At 40.0% G+C, this 24,454-nt stretch overlaps 1 protein-coding gene across 3 annotated transcripts in view; it reads left to right on the top strand.

Annotated features, from left to right (window-relative positions):
• Nucleotides 1-780: 780 nt before the first annotated feature.
• The window catches only part of ADAM23 (ADAM metallopeptidase domain 23), an 86,172-nt gene continuing 62,498 nt past the window's right edge, over nt 781-24,454 (top strand). For all 3 annotated transcript variants that reach the window (XM_063317947.1, XM_063317948.1, XM_063317946.1), the window contains exons 1-3: nt 781-1,510; nt 2,706-2,932; nt 16,159-16,235. In XM_063317947.1, the coding sequence (XP_063174017.1) occupies nt 1,312-1,510; nt 2,706-2,932; nt 16,159-16,235 (503 nt within the window). In that variant the 5' untranslated portion in view covers nt 781-1,311. The remainder of the gene's footprint in view (nt 1,511-2,705; nt 2,933-16,158; nt 16,236-24,454) is intronic.

Below are 24,454 nucleotides of genomic sequence, written 5' to 3'. Positions count from 1 at the left end.
CTCAGAGTCGGAAGTGCCTTAATGACTAGAGACGAACAACTAACTTGTCTGAAAGATCATGCTTCAGCAAGGGAACTCTTACTGTATCAACCTTTTACATTTAGGAGTAAATTACCACCATATGTGCCATACGATAAAAATGGTTTCTCCTTTCCAGGCTCTTGGTTATAATTCCCTAGCCCGGATTATATGAAGCAGCTACACCTACAGTTCAGTGCTCTCGTTCACTAATAACATTAAGCGGTGCTTGAGGTGCCCGTTCACCGGTCAGAAAGTGCTGAGAAGCAAGACCCAGAATATGGCTGGAGAGGCACGAACCAATTGAAAGTGAAAAGGCTGGTAACTGATGGTCCTGAGGGGCGATGAAAGCACGAGATTTGAGAGCACGTCAGCTGTCGAAATAATGCAGCTCCCTTCTGTCCCCTCCCAGCCTTTTTGGCTTGCCACTGCAGCAAATCTCGAGGGGAGAGGGCGCAGGCACAAGAACTGCGCGGGCACAAAGAGGGCGGAACGCCGCATGCAGGACTTAAGGCCGGGCCGCTCGTCCCCTTTCTGAGCCGGAGATGCTGCATCACGACACCTGGTTGCTATTCTCGCTGGCCATTCAGGCTCTAGCCCCGCCCCGCCCCGCCCCGCCCCGCCCCGCCCCGCCTCGCCTCGCCTCGTTCCTCTCACGAGCTTCAGGGAGCATCTGCTCCCCCGCCCCCCGCATGCGCGCTCTTTTAACTCTCCCCTCCCCGGTGACGGAACGAGCTGCTGCAGCGGCTGGGCAGAAAGAATGTGGCCGGGCCCCGACGTCATCCTGTGCAGCGCGCGGGGCATTGAAAGGTGAATGGCAGAGAGGGCGAGAAGAGCGCGAGCGAGTGTCAGCCGAGCCAGCAGCAGCAGCCGGAGGAGGAAGAAGGCGGCGGCGGCGGCGGCGGCGAAGAGCCTTGGAGTCTTGCGGAGGAGGTGCGCCGAGGTTTGCTTTTGCTCTTCCCAGGAGGGGCGCCCGCAGACAATGGAGCGGAGGCGGTAGGTGGTAGGAAGGTGTCGCGGTGGAGGCGGCGGCGGCGGCGGCGGCAGCAGCAGCAGCAGCAGCAGCAGCAGCGGAACAAAAAGCGGAGTCACTGCGCCGTGTCTTCCCTTCTCCCCCCTGCCATGTGAGGAAAGAAGTGCCGTGACCGCCGCTGCGCGAGCCGCTCGACCGCCGGCCTCTTCCACAGGAAGGGGGCAGTGCCGCCGCCCCCTCCCCGCTCCTCCTCACGGTTCAGACGAGGCAGGCGTCTCCCTTCACCACCGCCCGCCCTGCCGCCCGGAAAGCTATGAGCCATGAAGCCGCCTGGCAGAAGTTCTCTGCGGCAGCCCTTTTCTGGCAGCTGCCGGCACCGCCGATCCTCTAACGGCCCCTCCTCAGCCTGCCTGGCACGGCTGCCTCTGCTCAGCTTCTCCCGCCTCCATCGCTTCCTTTTGGCGTTCCTGCTGTTCTGCCCGGGACGCCCAGAGAGCTGGGGGGTCATTGCGGACACCGGTGAGTGCAGGAGGAAAACGGGCTGGGCTCTCCCCTTCTTCCTCCGCAGTGTATGGTGCTAGGCTCGTCTCCTTCGCCCTGCGATTTTCTGCCTTTCTGGGTACATGCCAGTGCAGATAAATAATAAACCTGCCATCTGTTTATTCTTCTTAACCGGTATGCCTTTGGACCTCCCTGCCCCGCATCATTCCCCCTGTCATATTAGTCTCCTGATTATGACAAACCTTATACAGCACCCTGTGTTTTGCTCCCTGTGGTGAGAAGCCTTGGTGATCATCCACACATAAGTTTGTGCATGCAGCTTCTTGTACACACAGCTTCACCGACACAGTTTCTATCGTGGCGATAGAATTTTGTTTGACCATCTTTGGTTAATTGTGGCTGCAGCTGGATTCTTCTTCCTTCTTTTCCTTCATACGTGTGTGAAAAAGAGAGAGAAAAAACTTCCTGTTCTCATGTTGAAGATCCTTGATTAGCATATATAGATATATGGTGCAAATACTAGTTTATGATGACGGGCAAGATGTGATCTCCAAAGGTGCTGATGCAGCAAAATATTATTGGCAGGTTGTCAGAATTTTTGTGGATCTTATATAAAGAGTGTAGGAAGCAGTGTGAAGCGGGTTTCTGTTCAGGGATGGATATTTAGGATTGAATTGAAAATCACATGGAATATGCAAACAGAAAAGGAGCTCCCCAGCTTAAGGGAACTTTGCACAAAGAAATACAGATTTTGTTCAGCATGATATACTTCGATGTCTATTTTGAAAGCGGTCTAACTGAATTTCTTGAGATAATTCTGTTTAATAACTGTACTTAGAATTTGCATCCTTACAGTTTAAGTGAGAAGTGGCCCTTATGTAAAGGGAAATGATTAATATTCAGTGGACACATGAATTCAGGGTATGAGAAGTTTGCAGCAGATTCACAGATTTTGTTGATCAGTATTTCTGAAGAAAACTGACAGAGTTGTGATGTTTGGGGTTTCTGAAAAATGATTTTCTGTATGTTTAGATATATTATGTAAAAATACATTGTATTAAGTACTGCCATATTGGGAAATATTTCAATAAGACAAGTTAGAGTCATGGGAATGACATTATCCTTTTGAAGCAAAGTTAACAGAGTTTAAAGCATCCTATATACAGTGTTCAGTACCTCTGTGATTTAATGTAGGTTTATCTGTCTTCCCTAGCTATGCATTGGAATGAAACTTTGGAAAAAACAGAAACCATACTGGCAAATGAGGACACTGCATTTCAACAGACTAACAGTAGTAGTAGCAAAAATAACAATTACAGCAGTGCATTCCAAAAAGAAATCACATTGCCTTCAAGACTTATCTATTATTTGAACAAAGACTCTGAAAGTCCCTACCATATTTTGGATACTAGGACAAGACACCAGCAAAAACACAATAAGGTAAGAATTTAAAAAAAGGAACATTCAGTTCAGTAGCTCAAAATAGTCCTGTCCCTTGAGGGATTGTCTTACTTTAAGAATGTCTGTTCAGCAGATCAGTAATACCTCTGTAATATTATTGCTGCATTTGCTTTAGGTGCCAGGAATGGCTGTCAGTTAGTTGTGAATTTTAGTACTAGTACTGTAGAGAAAATAAAGGAATATAAACCATAGATTTCTATTATCTTTAGAGGCTTAGATCTTTTTTTCCTTTTTAACCAACTTACTTGAACTGGAGAAAGGGACACAGAGACTAAATATCTTTCATGTGGCAGGTATAGGAGACCTTGGTATGTTATGGATCCGAATTCTTTATTTTACTAGGTGGATATATATTCAGTAAAAACTGCATCTTCATGTAGCTGAACTTAGTCAGGGCTAAATACTATTGAAAACAATGGCACTTAAGTGAGGGATTTACAATACTTGTTTCATTGTTTCAATTGAATGTTTAAATGATTAGCCTTAGCTGAATCAAGGCCTGCAATTTTCATATAAATATCAGACAAGCAATATGAATTAACTTAGTACTCAGAGTAATTTAGAAGACTGCTTGGAATTTAGTCCATTGTGATTTCATGTATGTTTATTAGAGTTTCTAGTCCCTTGTTTATTGATCTCTTCCCAAAGTAATAATTAGGCCGAATGTGATTTGTCCCTCTAGTTATGATTTGAGAGCACATATTGCAGCAATTTTATGGATGTTCCATTTCCTCTTTAAAGGTAGAGTTTCAGTTGTCACATAGCCATTTCTAGATGTTGTGTTATGATAAAAATATGTGACCTTGCTACTGCTCAAAATTATGGTTAGTTTAGGATTGAAGACCCAGCCATCTGCCTTCTTAACAGACAGGAGGCTTCTTAATTTTTTAATCATACTATTAACGCAAATTAAAAGACCAGAACTCTTTCTAATCATTAAAATGGGATGTGTTTTCCTTTGAATCATGAAGGCTTGACATTAACTCATAGCTCATGGAGTAATATGGCTGATTCCAAAAGGGATCTCCCCAAAGAAATGCATGATCAGTTCAGTAAGCAAAGGAGTGAAGTCTGTGTGCCACCTGACCCATTATGATGAAGCTCAGGAGACCTTTGGCAGCTGCTTCTGATGAAACATAAGGAACTGCTGTCAGATAAAGAAAACAGGGCAATCCCAGTGGTATATATCTGTACAGGACCAACACTGAAGAACATGAAATTAATATCTATTAATCATGGTCAACTTTAATAACAAATCCAGAGTGACAGGACACCTGACGGAGATTCACAAGGATCTGTGCTTCTTTGATCTTTCCAGATTATTTTTCTCTTACTGCAGACTTCTGTGTTACACTGAATGTAGATCTAGAATGTAGCTTTAGAAGTGACTTTTTAGGAAGCAATGTAAGAAGTGGTGGTGCAAGGCTGATTTGACCCCAGTGCTTACACAACACATTTGTGTTTTCCTTTGAATCATGAGGGTTTGGCACTAACTCATCACTTTTGTATGTGTGTGTAGGTGTAAATCACTATCCCAAATAAGAAAAGTATAGGAATAATTTTGCTATTTAAAAGGTCCAACCTCTTATGAAAGATGATGAATTTTGGAAGAGATACATGAACTAACATAGATAATTGGTAATATAAATAAGTGAGGAGGGCTTAGTTTTGTAAGAATGTTATTCAGATGAGGTATAACCCATTTCTAGGGTTAAATCGACACAGTTTCTCATCTTCCTCGACTTGGCTGATAGATGTGTTGGTGCAATTGCAGCAATTCCCCCTCTTCATTCCACTACAGTCTTGCTATTGCTATCCTGAAAAGTAAGGATTATTGTGAGCTGCAGTGTTCATTTCCCAAGTTTTCTGTCCTTCCTCTGCCCAGCAAGAGAGGAAGACAGCTCTTTCAAGGGTTTTTTTTTTGTATTCCAGTAATTAATTAATGTACTAATTCTGCCTGCATTAAGAATATAGTAGTCTCTAGCTTTGCCGATGCAGCTAAAATGTTTGAAGTAATTGTTACATCTTTTAATAGCAAGTATTCCAAATATTAACCCTTAGGTAGCCAAAAAAGCATCATCCACACAGGTGTTTTCACAGATTTAAAGATTTTACATTAACTTTTTAGGAAAAAAAATGGGAGAGGGAGGAGATAGAATAGTGCTAGTTCCAGATCAGAGGTAAACTCCTTAATGACTCTTTATTTTTCAGGATGGATGTGGAGATAGTAGTTGTAGTAGTCTTACCTAAAAGGAATATATAAGGGACCAGTTGGACTCCATACATTGTTAGATAAGTTGTCAGCTCAGAGTTGTCTGGAGACCTGCTACCTTGTTCTGCCCCTCTAATGTGTCCAGTGAGCTCATGTTATGGCAATGCAATAGGTCTGCTTTCATGCAAATTGAGATCTTGGGAACCTTAGTAGCCTTTACCCTTAGGAATTCCTGATGGCTACAGTTCTGCCAATATCTATTAGTTTGGCATCAAATATTCTTTTCAAAAGAGGAAATATCTTTGAAGCTTCAGCTGTATATGAGACACTTAATGAGTCCTGGGTATTTTTTTTTCCCGAACAATATGTATACTGTATATCCACTCAGAAACTGCATAACCATTGAACCATGGAATGCATGCCTCCCTCCTTTTGTGTCTACTAATCTGCTAAATGAAGAATTTTAAGAACGTTACATTCAAAAGCTTGCAATTTTGAAACCTTGAGTTGGTTTAATAAAGGTATCATCTCAAATAGCAATTATTTTTTTCTCATGGTCAGTACAGCTACTTCTGCTTTTCATTAATATACAGCACAAATTATAGCAGGGATATGAAGGGATAACATGACACCAAGCCAGCAGAATACCTTCTTTCTATGGTTAAGACTGCTTCAGAGGAATTTAGAGGATCATTTAGGCACAAGGTTTTTAGATGTACATTCCTTGGATACTTTGAAAACTATATTTCTGTAAACGTATATTGTGAAGTTTATCCCACCCAATTATATAAAATATGGAAATTATCTAATAAAGATTGAGAATATTTAATCTTAAGTATATTAATATTTTATTAAGCAAATATTTCAGATTATAACCTGATTTACTGTACATCATAAATCCATGATGAGAACTTGTTCTTTTATATTGAATCTAAATGGGGAGGACCTAGTTGTTATGGGTATTCTCTGGCTTCAGGCCATTGTGGCTCCTCTGTGTTTCAGAAGTGCTTTGTGTTTTCAGGAATTTTTAATTATAAGTTATTTATTTATTATTAGGAATAATAATATGTATTTAATATAATTTAATAATATATAATAAAATATCACAAAATGAATTCTTCAAAACTTTCTCAAAAGTGGATATTCAATAAACAAGTAAGACACATGGGGAGAAGAGACGTAAAATTAACAAATTTATAATTGATTGGGGTTCATGCATCATACTGTGATAATTTGTTTAATTGTGATTAACCAAATAAACCATAACTGGCTGGGTTAACAATGCAGCCTAGTCTAAGGTCTGGAATAGATCCAAGTCCATACCTCATTCTCCAGAAGTCGTCTTTGCCCAACCTACCTCACAAAGTTGTTGAGATAAAATTAGGTGAGATTGCTATATAGATTACATTGTGACCTCAGAAAAATTAGGCATAAATGCAACAAGTTACATGCTAAGTCATAATGGTTTACAAACCACACCAGCTAGATCTGTACAATATGCTATGCCCAAACCAAATTTTAGGCTTAGGTGTGATGGGCAAACCCAGCCACTCTCGTAAGATAGAGTCTAAGAAGTGTTTGATACATGTAGATTAGTATCTGTTAGGTTTAAAAAAAAAATTCAGGTTGTATCCAAAGTTATTGAAAGATAGAAACATTTATGAGAGCTCTCGCATGTTTTTACATATATTATTTACATGCATACATATGGGGGGGGAATAGCAAAAGTCAGGCCTCATAGGCCACTCACAATCTATTTTATTAATTAATATTAGAGAGCCAGTTTGGTGTAGTGGTTAAGGCACTGGGCTAGAAACTGGAAGACTGGGAGTTCTCATCCTGCCTTGGGCACAAAGCAGCTGGGTGATCTTGGGCCAGTCACTCTCTCAGCCCTAGGAAGGAGGCAATGGCAAACCACTTCCAAAAAACCTTGCCAAGAAACCTGCAGGGACTAGTCCATGCAGTCGCCAGGAGTCAAGTCAAAGAGACAAAATAACAACAACAATAATGCACTTATATACATATACAGCACATATACATATACATATGAGAAGATGTTACTGTCCTTAGGAATGTTCAAAGGTCAAGTGAATGTGTCAAATGAATGTTTAGAAGACAATAGCAGCCAATCTGAACATTTAATGTAATTTATGTAATAAATTGTCTATAGGGCCTGTGGTATATTTGGTATATCCTGTGAGATTGTGCGTGTGTGTATGTATATATATCTTAGATATATAATATCTAAAACTTGCTCAGATTAATAATAGATCATTCCTATCTTCTGTCTCTGTTTAGTGACAAAAATCCTTCTTCTGATCATGTAGTATATCAGCAGGGTACAGTGTAATCAGTGCTGGAAGAAAGACAATTCTGACAGTATCTGATTGGGAACTTACACCTGGAAAATATGCAGCAATGGCAAAACTAGTAGTGTATATACACAATAGACATTTAACTAAATTTAAACAAGAATGGTTCTCATACATACAACACATCATGCAGCATGGCAGATATAATCACTTACAGCCTGGCTTCTAAGGGAGACCAAAAGTCTACAAATGTTGCAAATTAGCAGATATATAAAAAGGGGAGAGTCAGAAATTCAATAGTTTAGTTCTTTTCTTCTTTTTATTAATTTTCCTCCCTTCCTAATTCTCATTAAATTCGTTCTGTTTCTCTATTTTTTCCTTTTATTAATATTTATATTTATTAAAATATTTATTAATATGTGTGTGTATACACACACACACACACACACACACATATACTAAGTAACAATACGAGGGAGACTTTAATAAGTAACCAGCTTAAGATCAAAACTTCTAATATATAACAGTTATTTTGATGTGAGCTGTAGGGATTCTTTTTCAATGTTATATTCAAGTTTGGATGAAGAAGCCAATGCTTGTAATGCTTGTTATGCTTGTAATATTGACACCCTAAACTTCAATTAACATCAATAGCTACCTAAAAAAAAATATTGTTATAATTGTCAAACATATTGTACAAACATAAATGTATTGAAACAACATATTAAGATTTATAACACCATAATAAAAAAGGGGAAAAAAAGATTTCCTGTCCCTTATAACCCTGACCTTTTAAGAGGTGTATATGAATAAAGAGCTGGAAATTATCTAGTAATTGAGATGGATGCTATTTTGGTTTGCAGGGCTAGTAGCCCTCCTGCCAAGTTTATTTGTGTTATTTGTTTATAAACAAGGTCCAGTTTTGTTTAGTGACTTCCCTCTCCTATAAACTGAGCTGTGTAGTGACATGGGAATGGATGTTAATACTCATCAATAGATACAGATCATCTAACTATGCATAGGATTTATGTTTCTGTGTGTGTGTGTGTGTGTTCAAATATGTTTAAAGCTTTACTTATAAATTTTATTGTTATATTTTTATAAATATTTTAAGACATCACAACATATACTTTCTTTAGATTTCTTAGGTTTTATGAACATAACCTAAATTTCTCAAAAGTTGACTGCATAAATATATATGCTTCCTAAGGACTCTCAAAGGGTTGCAGGTTAAACCGCTGAGCTGCTGAGCTTGCCGATCGGAAGGTCGGCGGTTCAAATCCGCGTGACGGGGTGAGCTTCCGTTGCTAGTCCCAGCTCCTGCCAACCTAGCAGTTCGAAAACATGCAAATGTGAGTAGATTAATACGTACCGCTTCGGCGGGCAGGTAACGGTGTTCCGTGTAGTCATGCTAGCCATATGACCACGGAAGTGTCTACGGACAAACGCTGGCTCTTCGGCTTTGAAACGGAGATGAGCACCGCCCCCTAGAGTCGGACACGACTGGACTTAATGTCAAGGGAAACCCCTAGGGACTCTCAGCTGAAAATTGGTTAATTGCAGGTTTGATTTTCAAGATAGGGTCCACTTCAATTGCCTGACTTGATGTATTCTGTTAATTTACTATGTTATTAATTTTATGGAATAATGCTTTTCAAATGGGTGAGCATTTTACCCTGTAGAACTCTTCTGCAAGTTTTACCATATAGTTCCAAGGTACCAAACCTTGACTAAATGTTTGTGTGTGTGTGTGTGTGTGTGTGTATGTATATATATATATATATATATATGCAAACTAGTTTCTTAGGATTGGAGGAACATGTATTTTCAGTTTCTGTCTCTCTAATGTAAATTTGCTTAGCCCTTTGTGGATATGGATTCAGATATTACGGATTCACTGGACAGAATTTTCAGATGAGCTTTTAAAAAGGCTGCAATTCATAAAGCACTGGGACTGCACTGAAGGGGGGTGATTTAACTTCTTCCTTTCCATTATGGTACTGACAGAAATGGCCTCCCTCCCCCAGCAGTTGCTTGTATTGGGAGAAAAGGATCTGTTAGCACCAATAGAAACTTTTCACTGGTGTGACTAACTTTGATCAAGGAAGGTTTCCTTGATAGTGGAGGGGTGGGTTAAACTGTCCTTCCTGATGTCCTGTGATTCCAGTATTTGCTTAGATTCCAGGTGATAACAGATACCACTCATGATAACTGAATTCTCATTTCTGGATGTGCCCATTTGGAGAGTGGTTGCAGGACTCTTTGGAACTAAGCAAGGACAAGTTAATTACATCCTAAAGGGAAAGATGTTGTATTTTTAATTTGGCAAAAATCATATAGATTTAAGATTAAATACATTAGGATATGAAATCGAATTAAAATAATTCTGGTTTTTCCTATGTTTAAAGCAATTTGTACTATAAATAACCTAAACAAAAAGATCATATACATGAAATTACTTACCTCACAGGATTATTCTTGGGGGGGTGGGGAATAGGAGGAGGAAGCACTGTGTGCATCACCTTGCACTCCAGTACCAAAGTCAGGGTAGAAATCCAATAAATCAGTGAATAAATTATTGTACATAATTAGTAAAGAAGGATAATTCACAGAAAATTTACTTGCAGGTAGTCCTCAATTAACAATGGTCATTGGGACCAGAATTTCCATCATTAACCGATGAGGTTGTAAAGTGCAACATCAAGTGACTGCATCACTTAGAGACAGTAATCCCAGCAGTCCTCGTTGCCATCATTAAGCGAGGACCACAGGTTGGTAAGCAAGGACTTCCTCGCAACTTCCTGCCAGCTTCCAACAAGCAATGTCAATGGGGAAGCAGGCGGGAAGTCATGTGTCCCAGGCAGCTCACAAGCAGGTAAGTGGCTGCTGTAGCATGGCACGAGCACAGACAGGTGTGGGGTGGGTGCTCTGGAGGGCAGGAGGGTGCTGAAGCAGCTGCCATGGTGCCATGCAAGTGTGTTCGGGCCAGGGATGGCTCCTGCAGGGGGCAGGAGGGTGTGCAAGCAGCAGGAGTGGGAGAGACTTACAGGAACGACCTTCCCTGCCAGCTTCCCCATTGACTTTGCTTGTGGGAAGCTGGCAGGGAAGTTCTAAATGGTGATCATGTGACCATGGGATGGTGCAACCATCATAAGTGCGAGTCAGTTGCCAAATACATGGATCATGATCATGTGACCGCAGGAGCGCTGGGATGGCCGGAACTTAGAGGACCAAGTCTAAGTACCACTTGTTCAGCGCTGTCATAACTTTGAACAGTCGCTGAATGAGTGGTCATTAACCAAGGACTACCTGTATGTCTGCAGTATCCCTTTCTAAAGGACTCTGTAAATTTTTGCAACATTTAGAAACAATCTACGGAATAACTTAATACTTTTTCCAAAAGTGGAGCATTTAAGGTATGCCAAGAAGAAACTGTTCTGTTTGAATGAAACTGTTTGGAAACTTTTTCTGATAGTGAAGAATGTACTTGCTTTTGAAATGTTTCAATTGTTTAGGAAAAGAAACCAAGAAAAGAAGAAAACTAAACTATTTTTTAAATACTTTTTATTAAAAATTTTAACAATAGTAAAAGATAATACAAAGTGAAATTAGAAAAAAGAAAAGAATAGAGAAAATAAAAATGAAAAGTGCAGAAAGAAAAAGAAAAGAGAGAAAGCAAAAAAAGAATATTTAAAGAAGTCATTTCTGATCATCTTTACAAGTAAAAAAAAACTTAGTATTTTTCTACCCCCTTTGATATTATGCTCCTGCCAACCTAGCAGTTCGAAAACATGCAAATGTGAGTAGATTAATAGGTACCGCTTCGGCGGGCAGGTAACGGCGTTCCGTTCAGTCATGCCGGCCACATGACCACGGAAGGGTCTACGGACAAATGCCGGCTCTTCGGCTTGAAACGGAGATGAGCACTGCCCCCTAGAGTCGGACACGACTGGACTTAATGTCAAGGGAAACCTTTACCTTTACCCTTTGATATTATATTACATAAATCACTTCTTCCCATATCCCCACCCTTATCCATCCACAAATCCACAAATCATTAAATGTTTCTGTCCAGAATCAGAAAAAAGTCCATAAAGGGTACCCAGAACTTTATAAAAGTATTTCTTATTTTAACCCTGGTCAAACAGATTAACTTTATATTCCTTTCTTTTGCTCCTAACAATTTTAATCTTTACTCCATTAAAAAGCTATCATAGGATTTGATCCAAATTTCCAAATTTTCTTTCTCCCATTTGGGGAGTTTCTTCAAGGCTTTAACAATTCTCTTTTGTAAATCCAATAATGAGTCATTACCAAGGTCATTTTTCATCTCTTGGCTGATCATTTGTATTTCCACTTTAGTTTTCATCTCTGTTTTATAGTCCACAACTTCTATTTTATTTTCTGGTATTTCTGCATAGGTTAGAATTTGTTTTACCTCTTCATCCTGTCGGTCTGTAAATTCTTCCAAATTATTCTCCTTCACATCTTTCATTTCTTCTTTAAAATCTTTTTTGAATAATGCATTCATATATGCAGATCTTGTTGCTGTCATTTTAGCTGTGAGCTTCTTTCCCATTTCTTCAAAAATCCTTTGAAGTGTCTCCAATGTATTACCTTTATCTGTCATTTTTATAAGTGTCACTGCTAATCATAAAATTCAAAAGTAAAAAGCAGGCTTTTCTTTCTTTTTTCCCTCTGCCTGGAGTCTTTAGTCCCCTCTAGTGTCTCATTTATATATCACATAGTCTGTCTGAAATTTCTTTTGCTTCAGCCTATCATCTCTTTCCTGAAAGACTAAACAATTTCTGTTCCCACGAAGATACTGTTTTGTTTTTAATTATTTCCAAAGTCCTGTAGCAAAAGTCATAATATTTCAAATATTAAATCAAATATCTCAAATTTGTCTGGTCCCTTAGTTCATTTCAAACTTCCTTGGATTAAATTCTTATCTAGCTTTTAGCCATTTACTTTGTATCTTTAAATCTTTAAATTGTTAATTAATTTTTATTTTCTCTCTGGAACGAAGGATCACTCCCCAGGTAGTTTTTCAAACTTGTTGTTTGGAATATCTCTTTTAACTTTAAAATAGTTATATTCCAAAAGGGTTTGGAAAGTGAGGTTTGATGAACCTAGTGTCCATATAGGCTCCATTGTGGTTGAGGGCTTGATGGCTTCCCTTGTCTCCTGGCGCTCAAACCTGCAAGTTGACCACTGACCTGCAGTCTCCTCACAAGGAGCAGCCGTCTGGAGCACAAGTGGGTGATCTCTCATCCTCCCCTTATCTGGAGAAGTTCTGTTGGACCAGACTTGTCACCGGTGTGTCTGTCTTGGCTGCAGCATTGTCTCCTCTCCTTCAGAGACGTCTTAGCTCGCTGTCACTTGGAAGTCCAAAATGAAACTATTTTAAACAGACAAACAAACAAAGGTCCCAAACAGGCCAGGACTCAGAAGAAAGGAAAAACTGCAGGCCCAAAAGAAGATATATTCATGCAAATCCCATATTGAATCTGTTGCTTTAGGTCAGCCTTTCTCAACCTTTTGACCCTGGCGGAACCCTTGAAATATTTTTCAGGCCTCGGGGAACCCTTGAACATTCAGGCTCAAATATAGGCCAGAAGTTACAAAATTATTATATTTGTTTCATATGTAGGCCTGTATACATGCATTAACAGTGTTCTTAAACTAAAAATAAAGAATGAAACTTACCTCTTTAATGTGAAGTTGCCTGAATTTGAAATAATCTTTTAAATAAATTGTGATCTCTCAGGGAACCCCTAGTGACTTCTCGTGTAACCCTAGGGTTCCATGGAACCCTGGTTAAGAAACCCTGGTTTAGACTCTGTACTCTCTATTTAGATCTTCAACCTGCCGCAGAAAAGCAAACAGTAAAATCCCTGTATCATGATGGGGCCAGTAGGAGAAATCTTCCAGCGAAATATTACTCTTTGGCCCAAGTTAGTATTATTGAGATAACCAAAGATGGATGCCTGTGAAAACCCTATCAATGTTTGTAATTGTGGACTATCAGGATTCATAAATTACATAACAGCTTGTTTAACCATGGCTTATTGATTCAATTAGCTGTAATCACAGATTGCTCTTAACTATCATGGTTTGTAAACCACAACTGTTGTATTAGACAACATGCTGACCCCGACTGAAACGAATTATGGCTTTGTTAGGGTGATCAGAGTTCCAAGAATAAAATCCAGGACACATTGATTTGTATACATTTACATATTTATTAATGTTAATCTACAATACAACTCAACCTGGGGCAAAAACACAGCAAAAGGGGAAAAAAGTGGGGGATGGGGAATGGAAGCTAATGTCGGAAAAGTTTATTTTAGTGAAGTAGCTTTAGTAATTCCAGACATTTTCTGTTCCCTCCTGTTTTCTTACATTGTGTGCACCTTGATTTCCTGCTCAAACCAAGTTCATAGATTACTATGAAACCATTGTTAGGAAATGAAGAACAGAGTACGTTTTCTCTTCCACCCTTCTCTCCCTTCCCAATTAGGAGATCCCAAAACTCATGAGTCAAAGAAAACCCTGGCATTAGGAAGTGAGCCTGAGTCCTGATGCCGTTGCTAAGACTGTTGCTTCCTGTCTGCCACTGTCCACTCTTCTTCAAGTACTCAAACTCCTTGCTGCCATCTAGTGGTTATCCACATTTTGCAGTCAGATACAGTAGCCCTGCTTAAGTATTTGTGCACGTGCAGTGAGTGGTGAACCAGAAACTGCTTCTTGAGCTGCTACTGACAACTGCCTGGGGCATTTTTCTGTTTTGGGAGAGTCTGCCTGGTTCTGAGGTACTTCCTTCAAAAGGAGGGCTGTTTTAGCAAAACCTAGGCTTAACACATTATGTGTGCATTGGGGGGGGCGTTCTTTAACTAAAGGGTCATTGCTGTGCCCCCTTAATCCTCTCTGGATTACTGCGAGTACCAATCGAAGCGAACCAAACTGCAAGTAATAAGGTGTTTCTGAGAAATATTGTGAAACTGCCAGGTAGTTGATTGTATAGCAAGCATGTTAATTTTGTGTTACAACAGTTTAACGGGCTAAGAATCCATTTCGAGTCCAGACTCAATTACAAGTGCTGCTAAGTAGCTTGAAAGCAAGTTACCTAAAATATATTTTTTCCATATGTGCCTGCTAAACTATTGATAGGCCCATCTCTCATTCTGCCAATTTTTGAAGTGCTTCTAGTGGGAACAAAAAAGGTATTTTTAACAGCAGCATTGAGATTTAAAAGTCTCGTCCTTCAGAGATTTGTTTGATTCTTTTTCTTGATACTTTTCCCACCAAAATCATTTATAATTAAGTAGCTCTTTCATCTAAAATTAATCTGCCAGACATAGTGCTCAAATTGTAAGTGTTGTTTTAGGTATGATTTGAGATTTTGATGGGTTTTTATTCTATTATCACTGTTTTTAATGAAAGCATGTACAGCATTAACAGGAACCCCAGTCACAAAAGCAGAAATGGCCAAAAAATGTAAAACTGCAGAAATCCTATTGGTAAAAAGGATCAGCTGTGTAAAAACTCAGAACCCTATTGGTAACCAAATTGCAGACCTGCCCTTTCACCAGGAATGACTCCATCTATAGCCAATATTGATGCCATTTTAGATCCTAAATATTTCTGGACAAATAGAAATTCTGTCCTGCTTGGACTAAGCATAAGCTTGTTTCCAGACTGTCATAGCCTCCCGACAGCAGGCCAGAACTTCTACAGCATGTCTAGTACAGCCTGGGGTGGCAAGATACAGGAGTATCATCAGTGTACTGATAACTCACCCCAAATCAGCAGCTTTGTATAGATGTTAAATGGAAGTGGGGAAAGACCTGAATTCTGTAGAACATCCATAGGCTCGATCTCTCTTCCTTCCTCCATTACTGACTAAAACTGCTCCTGACAGTGGGAGTGGAACTACTGCAGAATTGTGCCTCCAACTCTCAGCCCCCATAAGCAGTCCAGTAGAATACCATGATTACTGGACTCAAAAGCTGCTGAGAGGTCAAATAGGTCTAGGTGGGAGAACTCCCATTCTCCAGGGGCCAATGTAGGTCATCTATCAGAGAGACCAATGCTGATTCCATCCCATGCTTGAGCCCAAGAATCCAGATAATCTGCTTCATTTAAGATCCTGTGTAGCTCAACCACCACTAAAACCTTTTCTATAAACTGCCCTAAGAAGAAAAGGTTGAAGACTGGTTGATAGCTATCAGGCAAGGCTAGATCAAGAAATGACATCTTCAAGAGAGGGCACACCACTGCCTTTTTCAAGGCCAATAGCAACACACTCTCATTTCAGAGGAGAATTAACCATCTCTCAAATCCAGCCACCCATAACCTCCAGTGCTCAAAGAAGCTAGGAAAACCATGGATGCAGCTCACAGATGGTAGTGTCCATATTACAGAGGATGCTATCCACTTCTTTGGTTTCTACAAGCTCAAAAAAATCCCAGATAGCTTTGCAAGCTGTACATGTACAATTTATATAAGACTCAGTAATATTTTTCCATATTGTTTTTGCTTTGTATTTGTTGACTGCAGCTGGGTAAGATCCTAATGAGATAGATTTATATGAATAATTTGATGAAATAACCAAGTTTTTCTTATGCATGTTTTTTGTCTCAATTTCTGCCCTCACATTCTTCTTTTCTTTTCTTCAGGCTGTGCATCTAGCTCAGGCAAGTTTCCAGATTGAAGCCTTTGGTTCTACATTTATTCTTGACCTCTCACTGAACAAGTAAGTTTGTATTTGTGGTTCTCATTTATTTTGTTCATTATAGTAGTTATTTATTTAAAAATAAGGATTTTAATGAAAGGAAAAGTTCATACAGTATACCCATTTCCTGGAAAGTGTTGCCAAACTGCAAAGATGCAGTCAGGACTCCCATCTCAAACATTTTTGCAAAGAGATAACACAACGGCAGACAATTAATGATTTCTAAATAACGGTCATTGTTTTTGCTCAGATCTGGATGACAAAGGCCACCATATATCTTAATATTTAACGTATTTGGCATGCTTGATGTCCTTCAGCACATTGCCAGCAAATTTCACAGTTATTGTCTCTGGATAAGTATTTATTTATGAGCTTCAAATCTTCCTTTGTAAAATGTTAACATATTTCGTAAATTGTATTACAGTGACTTAGGTAACTTCAGCTGGTAAAATCACATGCAACAAACATTGTAGATAACAGTGATGTAGCTGGTTGCTGCTCTTATTTAAATATCTTGGTAAAAGCTACACTAGCAGGGAAGGAAGGACAAGAAAGAAGCAGAAGAATCTGGGTATAGAGAATGGAAGGAAGAAGATTTAAGTAAAAAGGTAGGGCAAGGAGATGTTATTTATTTTCTATCCCACCTTTATTATTTTTATAAATAATTCAAGGTGGTGAACATACTTAATACTCCTTCCTCCTATTTTCTCCACAACAACAACCCTGTGAGGTGAATTGGGCTGAGACAGAGTGACTGGCCCAAAGTCAACCAATTTTCATGCCTAAGGCAAGACTAGAACTCTCAATCTCCTGGTTTCTAGCCCGTTGCCTAGACCACTACTAGACCAAACTGGCTTTCTTCCTTGAGATGAAATTTTAATCCACATCATCTCTTTATTACAAGAATTAATGTATTGTTTTATATTAGGACTCAACAACATTTCCAGGTGTGGGGCGTCATCCTTCAGTATCATTCAGCAGTGCAAGTGCTAAACTATAAACATAACTAAAAATAGCTGAAATCTGATCAGATTGCCAAATCTGAGATATTTTCAGCAATTTAATTCCCGAGCTCCTGCATGAGAATGATGAAATTGCATGGGATTTTAATATTCCCATCTCAGAACAACTCAAGAGAGAATATCAGAATTCTCTTCATTGGGTTGTTCCTGTACATTTGAGCTTGAATGAATGTAGGAGTAAGCATGCAGTATCTCTTCTGTTTTAAAGAAGAGCATTAGTTAAAATTCTCTCATTGGCAGAATTTTGCTTTGCTATTTTGACATAATAGATCTTCTCAACTTCAGAGGAATTGGGAGAATTAGCAGAAGATGGCTGCTTCTGCTAATTTGTATTTTCCAGATTCAATAAATATCATTGCTGCAGCTCACCATTAGTAAGCAATCTGTTACAAAGATGATTTTTCAGCTGATAATTCTCTTACTTTCTCCTTCAGGTGTATTCTCTTGGTGCCATCTAAAAGGCTCTGTAAATATCAGGCAAATCATTGTCAGTGCTGATATCTAAGAAATCCAAATTCAGATGATTAGCTATAACAATCACTCTAAGCATTGGTGGCAACTTAAGAAAAAACAAACAAGGATTGTCCTCTGATTCATCACAGCACTTATTGTCTTGATCGTTGGTGTGGACAGGCAATAGCTGCACTTCAAAATCCTAAATTGTCTGAGCTCAGACTCTCTGTCCCTTCAAAGAATTATATTTTGGAATCCAAGTCTCTTTTTACAGTGCAAATGTCCTCTGTATTGTTGGATCCTGCAGTAAGGGATGAAACCTCCCATGAAAGATGTCCACTATTTGAACACCTGTGCTATACCCTCTACTAATGTATCTTGGAAAACCCCATCTTCTTTCTCCCTGTTTGCACGGATGGAGGGTGGGGAGAGCTCCAGAGCACTTTTTTTCTCTTGAATACAAAGCATTGAACAGCTTTGGTGTTTTGCCCCTTAAGCTGGCAGCTTCCAATGAAAGTTACCACATGGGACAATCTGTTACACTTTACCCCCCATTGTACTGGTCAGATGACCAGTAGTGTGTGGGGTCAGAGGTGCTTATTTCAGCCATTTCAGGCTGATCCAGGCATATCTTGTCCCAGACAGTTCCTGGCCAGTCTCATCTGCTACTATCTACTACCTTTCTCTTGTTGACTGTCTAAAATGCTGGACTCAACAATGCTGTACCAGTGACCCTTCAGATTTACCTAAGAGTGGTAGACCTGTATTTGCACACTGTACTCTCTACCTCTTCCCTCTTGCATGATTATTACCACTTCTCATCTTTAAGAGACTGAGAAAATGCCACAGGAACATACTTCTGACTTTTCCTCCCATATGTGGATTCCTTCACCACTGTCCTTAGACCTTATAATTATTTGTGGAGTAGTGGTTATGGAGAACTAGGACTAGGTTGGAATGAGGTCTGAGGAGATCCAGGTTCATTGCTATTCTCATTGTTTAAGCTCACTGGGTGACTTTGGGCCAGTCACTATCTCCCTCAGCCCATCCTGTTTCACAGGGAAGTTGTGGAGAGCAAATCTGAGAAGGGAATGTGATATTCCTCCTTGAGCTATTGAAGGAAAGGTAGGATATAACAAGTTAAGTATAAACCAAGATTACTAATTAAGAGTTTGCATCAGGATTTGAAATCAGGATCTCATGTAGGTTACAATCCTGTGAGGACCTGACAGCCCTTCAAGGTAGACCACACAAAGAAACCAAAGCTATAAAGGCTAATACTACTTTTATTATAGGGTTATAGTAACAGTCTTGCAAGTCTGAATGTGCCTCCCCGCTCCCTGCCTTTATCATAAAGAGAACTAGGGAGGGTCAAGTCTGAGACATTTTCTCAAATTACATTTCTGCTTTGGACTCAGATTTCTTTTATCTGACCATTGTCTTGTATATGGCTCTTCCTCCTGTTCCTCAAGGTTATTCTCACAGTCCATTACAGCCCAAACCTTTGTTAGCATTAGCCATGTTGATATTGGTAAGATGTAGCAATGAGTCATAGCCATGAACATTGGATATGGAGGATATGCAGAAGGTGGGAGAATATAATTATGAAAGATGAACCAGGATGAGGAAGCTTGTAAATCTGTAGTCAACTCTTACATTTAAGTGCCAAACAGTAATTTATTTTAACAGCTATGTCTTATTTGACAGTAAGCATTTGACAGGAATTTGACCTGTATTGTGATGCTTTAACCCTGTGCTCCCTATTGCATTTGTGATCCCAAGTATTCCCAGTGTGTTGTCACTGACATTGTCCCAAAGTGATCCAGTTAAATAATTTGATAATTTTTGAACTATGGAGTAGGGAGGGTTCTGATCTGAATTGGGAGCACAGTAGGGGAGCCAGGGAGAAAGTTTGTAGCCCCATATTGTTCATACTAGGCTTGCATCTGGATTTGATCCTTTGGTGTATGCTGGACTTCAGCGGCTGGAGGGTTTTCTGCTTTCTTCTAGGACCCATAACTCATAGTCCCTAATCTTAAAGTTGTTTTACTAGGGCTGGATTAGTGAATGGGATAATTTATGTTTATTATATCATAATATAATGCTACTGCGATCAATTCATTTATAAGTTAAAAGGCCTTTCTTGCCAGGAACCCTGAAATCTTTATGTGGCTGCTTTAATGAATAGCAGAGAAGTGCTGTGCTTGCATGAGGTCAGAAGCATTCCTCTGAGTAATTTTTGAAGGGTGCCCAGTCCTAGAACATGGAAGGCTACCTTTACTCAATTATATAGCCCTAAAGGAGGGATAGTGTGTTGCCCCTCAGATGTTTTGGACTTTTGAAGTTTAAATTAGCAACATCTGAGGCACAGGATTGCCCACCTCTATACTAAAATGTAGTTCAATATGACAGCGGTTCCCAGCCTTTTTGGCACCAGGGACTGGTTTCATGGAAGACAATTTTTCTACTGACTGGGGTGGTGGTGGTGGTGGTTTCGGGATGATTCAAGCTCTTCTTCTTTTTCCCAACCTTTTTTTTTCTTTGCACCATTTGGAGATAGCAGCCAATGGGCTTGCTTTCTCTGACAGGAGGCGGAGCTCAGGCAGTAATGCGAGCGATGGGGAGCAGCTGTAAATACTCAGGCTGTAAATTTGCTTGCTTGCCCACCACTCACCTCCTGTTGTGCGGCCCAGTTCCTAACAGGCCACGGACAGGTACTGGTCCACGGCCCAGGGTTTGGGGACCCCTGCAATATAACATTCAGTGGGCAAGAGGGCAATAGCCCTATAGTTTCATTTCCTGGTTTTAGGGCAATGTAATCTTGAAAAAAACAACCTGGAAGAAAGCAGTGAGTGGCAAACAAATTCTGTGCTATTGATGTTAAGCACCATAGATATATCTGTAAAATCACCAGGAGCTGAACTCAACATAAAGGAGACTTTACCTTTTAAACTTGACTTTTGAATATGGGTGAAGTCTCACACAATTGCTTTTGATTTGTGGTGGTGGTAGCAGAGCAAGATGGCAACATCCTTCTGTGAGAAGCTCTAATACAAATTGCCTTCCTACACATTGGAGCAGCTCCTACCAACTAATACTGACCCTATGACAAATAATAGAAAGAAAAGGGCTAGGGCCCACCTGCAGCCTCATTTACACCATGTGGACAAGATTGGGAAGCCAATGAGAATGGCCTCCTTCCTAATTCCTGATATGAGCACCCCCCAATTCTTACACAGAATTGGGTATGAGATGCTGAATGGCATAGAGGCAGAGCGTCCTGAGGAGGAAGGAGAAGTGCAAATCCAAATTTTCCCCACATTGAGAAGCCCAAGCCCAGGGGAAAGAACGTTAAATTCCAGAAGAGGTCTGCTTGCCATCCCTTTCTCCCTAAGGTGCCTCGCCTCAAATATTTGAGCAGGGCAAGTCTTTTAATGGCAGAAACTGTAGTCGCAATATTCAAAAAGACCATCTCAAACATGTCTTTGAAAAATCTGTAATCCAGAACTGCAAAAGGGAGAAGGAAGGATGCAGTAGAACAAAGCCAATACATAGTTTTTTGAAACCATCCCCTAATTCCACCCAGAGTCACTCTTAGTGAGATGGGCGGTGACTAAATTTGGAGTATAAATAACTATATAAATAAATAAATTCACATATCAAAGTTTCAACAATTTTACAACCTTCAGTTAGAGATGACCAGCTGAATGAAGGGAGGTGGTTACACCAAGAAGAGACGATATGATCAGTGAGTACAATAGTAAACCAGCTATTTAGATTAATATCTCCAAACCTGGACTCTGTTCAATTCTTGCCTAGCCATCCCTATAGAAGGAGAATTTTAGTTACATTTAAATGTTCTTCTTTGCCACCTAAATTAATAAAACTGGAGAGGAGTCTCTCATGCAGCTATTCCATAAGGGTTAACAGAGTCTTTTGTGACTGTCAACTTCTTATCACTTTAAAAAAAACATACAAAACAGAGCATGACATAATGTGAGTAACTGTGAGATATGAATAATTGTCTTCCCAAACTCCTTTCTATGAACACAGATGCAGAAGTCTGCAACTTCTCAAGTGCAAGAGATAAGGGAGAGCACAGGTGAATTCCTAAGGAGCTCCATGAATTAAAGTGGTTGCTGAAATGAGCACACAATCAAGCACAGCCACTAGTGTCACAGGTCTCCCCTATTAACTGAAGGTGTAAATACTACAAATAAAACTGACACCACCCCACAATTCTAGATTGACTTCGGTAAACATATGGCCAATATGACCACTGAAGTTTACCCTTCCCTCCAATAGGAACTCATCATACAGGGTTCATTGGGAAAGGATTTTGCTGCTGAGGAAGACTCTCCTTCTACATAAGTCGAATTGCTGAATGCAGCTTAGACTAAATATGATTTGCTTCTGTTATCTGCTGTCATTTGCAAGCCCTGTCTTGAGATGGAAATATTGCCCCCAAGCCAGGATGAGCACCAGATTAATACCTTTGAAAACTCCATAGGTATGGGGCCTCCTAATACAGTTCACCTTGCATTGGAACAGTGGCCCTCACAGCATGGAGGAGAAACCCAGCTGATAACCAACTGAAACTTAGACACATCTACTCAGATGGATGCTTGCTACACCACAGTTGCACCCCAAGAGGTGCAAGAGATTGCCCATCCATCAGCTTCTGGCCGAACTGATGGGTAGAAGACAACATAGGATATCCCTGTTGTCCTGAGTTGCCACAAAAGGGCATTCCTGCACCAGAGATGCCTCTACCGTCACTTAACTAAGCATGATATCATCTTAGTCCAAAAAACATGGGCATGAGAAGTGCTCATGATGAGTCGTTATAATGCCTACGGTATGTGTTTGAAACTGTAGCCCCACTTTGCATGGGTAATTCCAAAGGAAGACTTGCAGTGCTGGTGCCTATCACTTTAGAAGTGGTGATAGAAATACAATTGCTACACTATGCCAGTGACTATGCATGCCCAATAAGCCACCTGGCTAATAATTAATTGCCCCCTGGAAAATGTTAAGTCCCAAACGAGAGCATTCATGATTGGAGGTGATTTTAATACCAGGTTAGGACCAGATGGAAATACCTTATATGCCTTATAACTTATAATTCCTGCTTGCTTGAACCTGAGGGACAAGTGCTTCGACCAGCACGTTCTTCTATAGACTTCCTCTCCCAGTATCTGGTTAACATCACTAACACTTCATGAGGAAGGCTTTTACATCTCTCCATCTACAGATCATGCCTTTGGCATACCTTGAAGGCAGATTTTGTAAATGACCAGTGAAAGAGCATCTCTGCCCTGAGATGCTGGCCAAGTGGAGGACATTATTCAGTATGTCCTCTGCTGCCCTACCTATGATGAAATCAGGGAGAAAACATTGACAATAAACAAACTTAAGGGGTCAGATACTGAATGACTGAACAACCTTCTTGCAGATATGATTCCATCTGTTAGCAATCAGTTGCTACTTTTGCCATGCTTTCTTTTAAGCTAAGAAAGAAAAGAAGGAAGCTGTCAATTGTAGTGTGAGTTCCATCTTAATTTAATTCTCTTGTATGCTTTCCTCTTTGTTGTATTCTTTTTCTTTTTCATCATTATTAACAATTTATTCTTTTATGCCGTGTCACGTATCTGCGGTCACAACAATAAACATTGATTCTCACATTGCAGAACTTTGTCACAGATGTCCTATCAGTATAACTTAAACATTTTAAACAGTTCTCTCCCAAATGATCATCCAGCAGTACTCATTTATTGGGGAGGGAATAAAACAAGTCTCATTGACTATATAAACCTCCTTCAGTTTATTGATTTATTTGATATTTCTGTGTACTTTAATAATGATAACCTGATAACATCTTCCACTTCGTTTTTGTGGAAGACTGTATCATTCCAATCTGTACTCAGCTGGGAAAACCCACCAGATGAAATGGTCTGCATATGTGGACAGGGCTGCCACAGATGGAGAATTTCAGCTCCGACCTCCTACAGAGGATTCACCATCTATTACATAAAGCAGAATTGGTGAATTTGTTTATGCTGGAGTATGATGGAGTTCCTTCTGAACTTCAGCAATTCATGATTGCTTAGCACTCTAACCATCATAAAAGACAGGCCTGACCCTTGGCTATGGTTTGATAGAGAAAGTAGGTTGGCAAAGACGTTGTAGGATACACACGTCCAATCCAGAATCTCTTTCCACCAAGAGCTCTTAAGACAAAAGGGTCAGTATAAACAACCCCTGTGGGGAGGACACGAAAATAGCGTGGCCGCTTGTTCCAGGCTGTTAGGACTAAGAACTCTGTCCTTTTCTGGAGCTTACTATCTGATTATTCAAGTAGGGGGTCATCCTCATTAGACAGTTTAATTCTTCCAAAAAAATGGGAAATACATTTTAAGGAGTTATACTGCAAGCTGAGGGTAGCAGCCATTTATCCAACAATCTGACAGACCTGCCTGCATGGCCACTGGTTGGTTCCACTGAAGTTGTGGATTTGATTGTCCAACTGAAATTGGGGGAGGCACCTGAAATGACTTGACTTTGCTGAATTTGATAGAGGGGACTAGTGGGCCCCTATATTAGCAGCACTGTTTATGTGTATTGACCAGCTTGGGCAAATTCCTAAGGACTGGGTTGTTGCAATCATAGTGCCTATCTATGAGAATTGCACTAGAGAGGATCCTTCAAATTATAGACCAATAAGCTTTCCCAGCACCATCACAAGCTTTATGCCAGACACTTGCA

The sequence above is a fragment of the Candoia aspera genome, chromosome 1 (genome assembly GCF_035149785.1).
Source record: "Candoia aspera isolate rCanAsp1 chromosome 1, rCanAsp1.hap2, whole genome shotgun sequence".
Classification (NCBI taxonomy): Eukaryota; Metazoa; Chordata; class Lepidosauria; order Squamata; family Boidae; genus Candoia; species Candoia aspera.
The sequence above is the reverse complement of the archived record's forward strand: the minus strand, read 5'-3'. Positions and strand labels throughout refer to the sequence as shown.